The sequence below is a fragment of the Vanessa atalanta genome, chromosome 12, assembly GCF_905147765.1.
Source record: "Vanessa atalanta chromosome 12, ilVanAtal1.2, whole genome shotgun sequence".
In the NCBI taxonomy this organism is placed as follows: domain Eukaryota; kingdom Metazoa; phylum Arthropoda; class Insecta; order Lepidoptera; family Nymphalidae; genus Vanessa; species Vanessa atalanta.
The window spans coordinates 3678493-3687010 of record NC_061882.1 but is presented as its reverse complement, the minus strand read 5'-3'; the positions used below and the strand labels follow the sequence as shown (position 1 = coordinate 3687010).

The 8518-nt window shown below is 31.2% G+C and overlaps 2 protein-coding genes and 1 non-coding gene across 5 annotated transcripts in view; all 3 read right to left on the bottom strand.

Moving 5' to 3' along the window:
- Positions 1–592: 592 nt before the first annotated feature.
- Positions 593–674, bottom strand: Trnas-gcu. Its single transcript has one exon. It is a non-coding gene; the product is annotated as a tRNA-Ser (tRNA).
- Positions 675–5640: 4966 nt separating this feature from the next.
- Positions 5641–6669, bottom strand: LOC125067756 (phosphate carrier protein, mitochondrial-like). The gene has a single exon (XM_047676506.1). It carries the CDS (start codon positions 6589–6591, stop codon positions 5641–5643), a length of 951 nt encoding a protein of 316 aa, XP_047532462.1. The 5' UTR covers positions 6592–6669.
- Positions 6670–6890: 221 nt separating this feature from the next.
- Positions 6891–8518, bottom strand: part of LOC125067943 (fibrillin-1-like) — a 43968-nt gene continuing 42340 nt past the window's right edge. For 2 of the 3 annotated variants that reach the window (XM_047676861.1, XM_047676862.1), the window contains exon 52: positions 6891–8362. In XM_047676861.1, the coding sequence (XP_047532817.1) occupies positions 7995–8362 (368 nt within the window). In that variant the 3' untranslated portion in view covers positions 6891–7994. The remainder of the gene's footprint in view (positions 8363–8518) is intronic. The other variant, XM_047676863.1, reaches the window with a different exon arrangement.

The window sequence follows — 8518 nt, the reverse complement described above, 5'->3', positions numbered from 1 at the left end:
ATGAATGAATGTATGAACGTTTTATTACTCTTATTTTATCTTCATTTAATATACAATACCCAGTACCCTCTATTATGTTCTGAAAAATCTAAGCTTACCAAAACAAACAAAATACGTTACCTTTGTAATTTATAATAGTTATATTACAAAACTAAAGTTAAAACGAGAGGTGTCGTGGGACATGCTTTTGGAACAAAGTTTCTTTCGCTATATTATGCTTAAAATAACAAAATGAAATAAATTTTAAACGTTTCGTAAACTATGTTAATAAAATGTAATCAAAATATAATTTAATAAATAAAGAAAATTCATATTTTATTATTTAAAAATTAGTATTATAATAATCATATTAAATAAATAATAATTGATCTGCTTACATACATACATATATTGCACTTTTATATTTTAATAATATACACATATGTATACACAGGATGCATTTGTATACACAGCTCACACACAGACAATCGCAAAAGTTCAGCCTAGCTCTCATTCGCAGTTTCTTAAGATACTTCTGTCAATTACAAAAATAAACTATAAAAAAAATATACCAACTTTACAGAGCTCAATTGGAGCTCAAGACAAAATAATACGACGAAGATGGGATTCGAACCCACGCGTGCAGAGCACATTGGATTAGCAGTCCAACGCCTTAACCACTCGGCCACCTCGTCTTCTTAAGAGTGTGCAAATTTTAATAATAATTTCTCACCTATTTTGATACACGCAATATGTTTCTTAATTTTTTTTTAAATAAATTGTACACTATTTTACTAGTCATATGGTGGAAAGTTGAAAATTATTTCCACAAATACCAGATTTCGTGTAACTAGAATAAAATCTACATGCGGTTCATTAGCTTGGTGACTTTCGGCTGAAATGCAAACAGTTGCAAATAGACAATACGCTGAGAATATAGGAAAAAGGACTGTAATATTTTAACGCCTCAGTCAGTGTACGTTTCATTCAAACTGGAGTTACGACTATCTTGACATTTAACTACTACGACGTCACGTTATGCGTCGTGTCAAACATCGTGTACAAATGCATTGTAATATTATTAACTACTTGTGCCGTATACTTGTATATGCTAACTTATATTTATACACGATATATATGATACGTGATAAAAAGATTCTATATGAAGATACGAAAAAACGAAAATCACCACTAACCATCAGGAGGGTAAGATTACGTTAGAGTACTAATAAAATCAATTTAAATGGTATATCTCACTTTAATTAACAATTACCAGCTAACAAACCTTTAAACGACATACTGCTAGTGAAAACCTCTCTCCTTCAAAGGAGAAAAGAATGGAGAAATGGTCAACTGAGTTTACATACACGCTTATACCCTTATGCATAATACCTACAGCGACAATAAGCTACTAACTTCTCCGCAAAAGGAAGAGTAATATTTTGCCCCGCCATGCCCTGCGGCGACCAGCTCCATTTTTACTTTTATCATAATTTATGTAATATATTAAAAATACATCTATAATTATAATTATGAATAAATTGTGCTGATAAAAAATATTTTAGGTATAGATGGGAAAACGGGCCTAGGGGCCCGGCACGGTGGATATGGTCCTGCACTCACCATTCGTTTAAAATAGAAAGACTATATAATCCGAATTTAACTTTTATTCAATAACTAACCCCTGTTACTTGCGTTTTAGGAGTAGTTAGTCAGGTGTTAGGCATAAGAAGTATGTCCTTTCTTGGAATTCAAACTTCATACCAAATCTTATCAAATCAATTCAGTGGTTTGACCGAGAAAACGTACCAGACAGACAGACTGACAGAGTTACTTTTGCGCTTATAATATTATTACATAGGATATAAAACAATTTTGAATAATACTATCAATATTATTTACATCGAAACAGAAAAGCTAAATTAATGAGCAAAATTCTATATATTATGGCTGCAGATTATTATTAAACCCAAAATATCAAAATACACGTGCATTTTAAAATGAAACTGGAGTTAATACTACTATAACTACCACGAAAATTTATAACCACATATATCTATGTATCATAATCTATAACTAACTATAATTAACAAATGCTTACGTTTAAATATAAAAAAAAATATTGTGTAACTAACAGAGCGACATAGTCACAAATGGTGGCTAAACTCTATAAATAATAAAAAAAAAATTATGTACCATCATGATGACTTCGTCTTTATTTACGTACACAGTGTTTCAATGTTTCTATATTTTTTTTTATTCCAAGTCGAAATAATAAATATTGTTAAATCTATAAGAACGCATTGCTGCATTTTAAGGATGTTCAGTTACTTCCGTGGGAAACATTTTTAAAGCTACAACTGCAGTTATTGTCCCTATAATTCATTGAATACAAATAACTAATAAGATACTACGCAATAAACCAAAATAAAACTCATAACTAACTAATAATGGATAAATATAAAGCTTACATAGTTTATACAAATTAAAAGATACCCTTTGTTATTATACGCTTAGAAGATATTCTCCTAACAAAATGATGCTCAAGAGAAATCCAAGATTATGTTAAATGTGCGGGTTAGTGTTTGCGATCGGCCGGCCACTTATAAAACATTGCCGGTTCGGGGTGACCGGACCATTTACCGAGTTCGGATGAATCCGGTAAGTGGGGCACGATGTACGTATAAATCCCTGCATTATTGTTATTGCTGCCCCGGATAGGGAAGAGTTAATGTCCTCACTTTCTTAAACGCTTCTGGAGGTATGAACGCGTTATTGGACGTCCCAGTCGAGAATTTATTACTTCGAATTCGTTTATGGGAATAAATAAATATTCTTATCATTGTATTTTTCTTACAGTTATTTGTACCATCTTATATGTTATAAAAGCGATTCAAGGTTGAAGTATTGTCATTTTCGACTTTGAATGGCATATAATAAGCATACTTATGTTTATATGTATATATGTGCATTTGATGGTATGTATGTATATGGGCGCAAATCGCCATGCAATGGATATCAAATAATGATGTTTATATTTTGAGTCATCGTTTATATTGTTATATTTTATTAGATGAATGTCTAAACGCCTAAAAATTGTGTTGAAATAGTTATTTATAAACATAATACTGTTATTTATCAGGCTCTAATATTCAATAGACATTTTTCTTTGGTTGGTTTGTTTTTTCTTATTATTATATTATATATTATATTATATTAGATATTATAATTTTAATTTTGTTCTGCATATAAGTGGAAACTTTACTGGTATATGTGCTAATTTTTATGCTATAGCTTTATGAATGACTTGTACTGTTTGTTTCCCTAATAAAGTAAAAAAAAAAGTAAAAAAAAAAAAACTAAAATATATACGCATATCGCCATTTATCGGCAATGGTTGTAAAACATTGATTTTTATATACGAAATAAATATCCATTTTGAATATTTATTTAATATATAAATTGCATTAGTTTATTATAAAAAGTTGTAGATGTGAATATACACTTAATTCATTCGAAGGCAAGCTTAAGAAACGAACATTGTTATAACGACGCCATTTTGCATTAACATTAAAAAATAACTGTTAAGATAACAAATAAAGTTTCTCTGAATTAAGTGTATTTCATTGTGATGGACACTGTACCAGGAAACCCGACAATATCTCATATACGGTTCTTGATGGGTTAGATGTTAAATCTGGTTTTAATATTTTAACTATCCATTTAGTTATATATAATTAACAACTCAATAATCGTTCAATCAAAATAGGTTTTTTTTTAATCAAAAGTTGAATGTGTGTCAAAGTTTATACGATAAAAGTGTGACCTAATAAAGATTTAATTTTATGGATATCGCCAATTTTATTCAAAACATTATTTTAAAAGGGTTTTCTTTTATATTTAGGGATTATACAGTAGTTATTTTAATTGTTCATTTGTATAATTTACTTAAGTCCTCGATGCTAATAATTCTTACGTAAATAATTATTCCCACTAATCACATATTCTCCACTCCATTAGTTTCGGTTTGAAGGGTGGTAGGTACATCAACTATAGGCAAAAAGGACATAAGACCTTATATTCCTCCGCTATTATCCCAATAGCCCAATATTTGTAACAATATTGGTTGGTTGGCATTGACGACGTAAGAGATGGTTAATAGTGTTATAGTCTCAATGTGAAACTGTGTGAATACTTTTGTCATTAGTGGCCCATTTGTCAGTATGCCTACCTATTTCAAATAAAATAACTAATTAACGTACGTCGAACATAATCAAGAATAAAATAAAATATTTTTATTTCAGTCCGTCTGAAAGTATGTAAGATTACTTAAATTATGTGTATTTTAACAATTTTATTTCGTTGACATTCCAAATATTCCAAGCTTGGACATAAGCGTGCCACAAATATCCAACATCTGACATTTCTAGTCTACAAGAGAACACGTCTACAATGCCTATGTCTGAAATATCAGAGTTATGTAACTGACACTAAATACCCTTGGTATGCACATAAATTGAAGCCAAGCACAAATACAAGCATATATACAATATTGAACGATACGTATTTAAACAAAATATTATTATTTACATATATAGAACAAAAACATTTAGGCGTGCATTTTAAAATATATTTATAGACTTCAATTTAATATCAGATTTGTTATAAATATATCATGCATTTCATTCAATATCTTTTTTTCACATGGTATATAATTATTCAAGCAGTGGCAGCATAAAGTGTGGGAGACGTGGGCCACGGCTCACGACCTCTTTTAGAAATAAGAGTAAAACTACCTGTTTTGCAAAAGTTAACCTCAGTTTCAGACAATTGTAATAAAATATCTTGTAAAGTATGAAAAAAAATAGCACAGACGTTTCATTCATATTTTAAGTGTACTTATATATAATATATAATTGCAATTATATAAAATGGTCATATAAAAAAAAAGAAACAAATAATATTATCCACGATTTTTGAAGCCCCATATTGTCGTGTGCGGTAGGGTAACGGAATGGGCTATGATGGCCCTGATCTTGCCAACATAAAACTTTGGTCTTACGTCGCACTTTATTTATATCCTCCTGACTAACTTCGACAACGGTAGACATTCTTAAGAAAGACTAGCAACTGCGCTAAACGGTGCACAAGTATGGATATAACAAGTACTCACTCACATAATCTAAAAGGAGTGGACATGCTCAACTTATGTTTCTAGCATAGTTAGCTGGACTTTCTTGACCTGTCATAGCCAAAATCATCCATGAATATTTTATGATAATGATTTTATGTACACATATCGTTCATCGTATCACATTGTTGTTCTTATTTTAAAAAAGTAATGTGCATTTTATTGAACAACAGGTAAATTTTAGTTCAGAATGAATTAACTAATAGCTGCCCAGTCTTCTTTATATATTCATAAAATGCTGCTTACTAGGAAATACACATAATATAATATCAATTTATATATCGAATATGCATAGCGTCTCAAATTTCGAAATATCAAATATTTTATTAATGTGTTAAATTAGAATTAGAATGTGTTGAATTAAAGTGTATATTATTTTAAAAACAAATATAGACTAAAATAAATAATGAAAATTATTACTATTTTATTTTAAAGTAGCAAAACATTTACATAAGCAACACATTATCATTTTACTTCTTGGCAGCCAATTTCTTTCTAAGAGATTCTGGCATTGCAGCTGGAGGAGGTCGCGGCATACCAGTGTAAACTTTAAATGCATCGTATATAAACCACTGCAAGCCGGTCAGTGTGCCAATCATGATGATACGCGCCACTAACCCGCGCCAAATACCGAACATACCCACTTCGGAGATAATACTGCCGATCGATGCGCTCGGATCTTTGTTCAACTTAGACACGATGGTATCAGATGGATGTGATACTATGGCGCAGAGCACTCCAGCTATATATCCAGCAGTAAACGTAACTAGTAATTGCTCGAACTTTGTGCACTGTTCTCTTGGCTTTGGCACAACATTATCATATAAATATTCTAAGGTCTTTTCGAAAGATGAAAATTTCATCATAGTATATGGGACTTGGCGACCCCAAAGTGGCGTTAAACCTTTATAAAAAACGCCGAATCCTTCAGTAGCCATCATGTGAGGCATCGCTTTCCTCATTTGAGACGTATAGCCGGGCGTAGTTTGCATCCTAACTTTTGCTGCCTCAAATGGTGCTAAGAAAACATCGGCTACGAACTCCGCAGATGCAGCTGCCGCTAAATATAAGTAAGTTCTATACAGATACGCGCTTTCCTCGTCGACCATTGTAGAAAATTTATACTTGAAGTATTCATAGCCTGAGAATTTTGCCGCTCCCTGTAATGTATAACCGATGAGTGTAGGTGCCCAGCCTTTAACCAAGTTTGGGGCACCACCTTCACTCCAAGATATAGAGAAACCTCTAAATATGGATTTATATTTCGCTGGGTCGACTTGTAACCTGCATTTTACCAAATCTAAAGGCGTTAGTAAGGTATGTGTGCTGCCGCAAGCTGTGGCTCCTCCTGCTCCGCACAAAATGAAGAACTTGTTACTAAACATCTCACATGAGAATTCTTCGTTTGGTTTCTTCGACATTGTGCAGGTTTACAAATCACGTGTAAATTGATTATGTCTTGTATTCGATAATTTTTTATATTGAATATTAACGTACGACTTAAAAAACATTACATTTTGACATCTTATGACAGAAGGAAAAAATAAATAATATTCTACAAAATCATAATAACTAAGCAGTTTCCAATGGAAATCTAAAATCCCAAGACATCTATAGACATACAAAAGGAATGTTAACTTAAAGGTAAGGGATCAGCTTATTAAAAAAAAATACGGTAATTAAAATTTTCTTTATTTTTTTAAATTAAAAATTTACCACTTCAACTTACATCCTAAGTTAAAACATTGTTATATAACGAACAATATATTTTTTTATTACTCATATCCATTTGTATGCACATATTTACAAAATAAAACATTATTATCTATTGCATTTTTTTTAAAACCATACACGGTTGATGAAGCATAGTCCCAGAAAGTCCCATTAAAAAATAAGTTGATCTTATAACTTCATTATTAAATATTGAAAAAAAAAATGTAAAATAAATAATTTTCTTAAATATTTGCTATTTCGTACTTAATTCTAAACACTTGGCACTGGCACTTGAAAATGGCGGAATATTAAAAAAAAGTTTAAATCGAAATAGCCACAGTCGCTAATGGTTTCGATAAATATAAAAATCGAATGACGATATTTATTCATTGTAATCGTTATTTGAATTATTAATATGAAACCGCCAATGGAATCGATACCGAATGATATAATCGATACTATACCTAACTAGATCTAGGTGTTATGCATTCAATCACCTCACATAATTAATACTGCCGACGAGATCGTCCCAGACTTGAATAATTGAATGACGATCCAAAACCTATTAATATGCGACCATAATAAGAAACCGATTATTATACATTTATTTCATCATAGTAAATATGAATCTTTATTTTATTGATGTTACTACAGTATTCGATTTAAAAACATTTATGTTTAATAGTAAATGTAGCATTGAGTGAATTTATTATTATTTCGCAAAAGATTAAAATAATCAAGATTAGTAAGTTTAAATGATTGTTATAACATTATATATTTATTATGTAATCGCATATTTAATGGCATTAACTAAACTTCACGTAAACCTTTTCATTATGCAGTGAGACAAACCTTATTAAAAACCAAAACGCTGATATATTAAAAAGAAAATTTGATAATTAAAAAATACGTAAAAATAATAATACATAAATAAAATGGCAGTGCTTCACAAATTGACTCGCATTTATATGGCAGTGCTTTATTAATCCACCTAATATTTTATTTACATCTATTTCACTCGTACAGCATGCCAATCTCATCACTAAAACAATGAGATAAGGTTTATGATTCTCTACACGCTGATAGGTTGGTCTCACTACACGTTTCTAAATCAGCGCTTCGGTGGCGCGATACGAACCGATACGTATAGTCGTAATGGAGCTGGTATGTTCTCGTCGATCTCTCGTTTATTTCTCTTTCTACTCATGTCTGGAGGTGCTACGAACCTAGCCTCTAATTCTAATTGCTTCTCAAGAATCTCCTTTGATTTCAAATGTTTCCTAAGGCGTAAAGCCCATGTGCCATCTCGTTTTGATAGAACGAAGTTTCTTTCAGTATCACCGTAAGCGATACGATAATGAGGGTGGCCATCATCTTCAGCTGGTACTAGTCGGAGTAAAGGCGCTCTTCCCCATGTTTGTTTTGGAGTGGCAGTTACAACGATCAGTCTGGCTTCTGGCTCTAAAAGAGAACGTCGACCTGCAAAGTAAATATAATTTTAACTTAACATTCACTTCTTCCGTAAAATTATATATAATGCTTAAACGAATAGCCAAATTCTTTTTCTGGCAGTATAATAATACTGCACCCGAAATAAATGGAATACGAGCAAGCTTGATAATGATATTCAGTTAT

Bases quoted from the DNA above. Each gene is read 5' to 3' on its own strand.
- LOC125067756 (XM_047676506.1), bottom strand. From the start codon at position 6,591: ATGTCGAAGAAACCAAACGAAGAATTCTCATGTGAGATGTTTAGTAAC.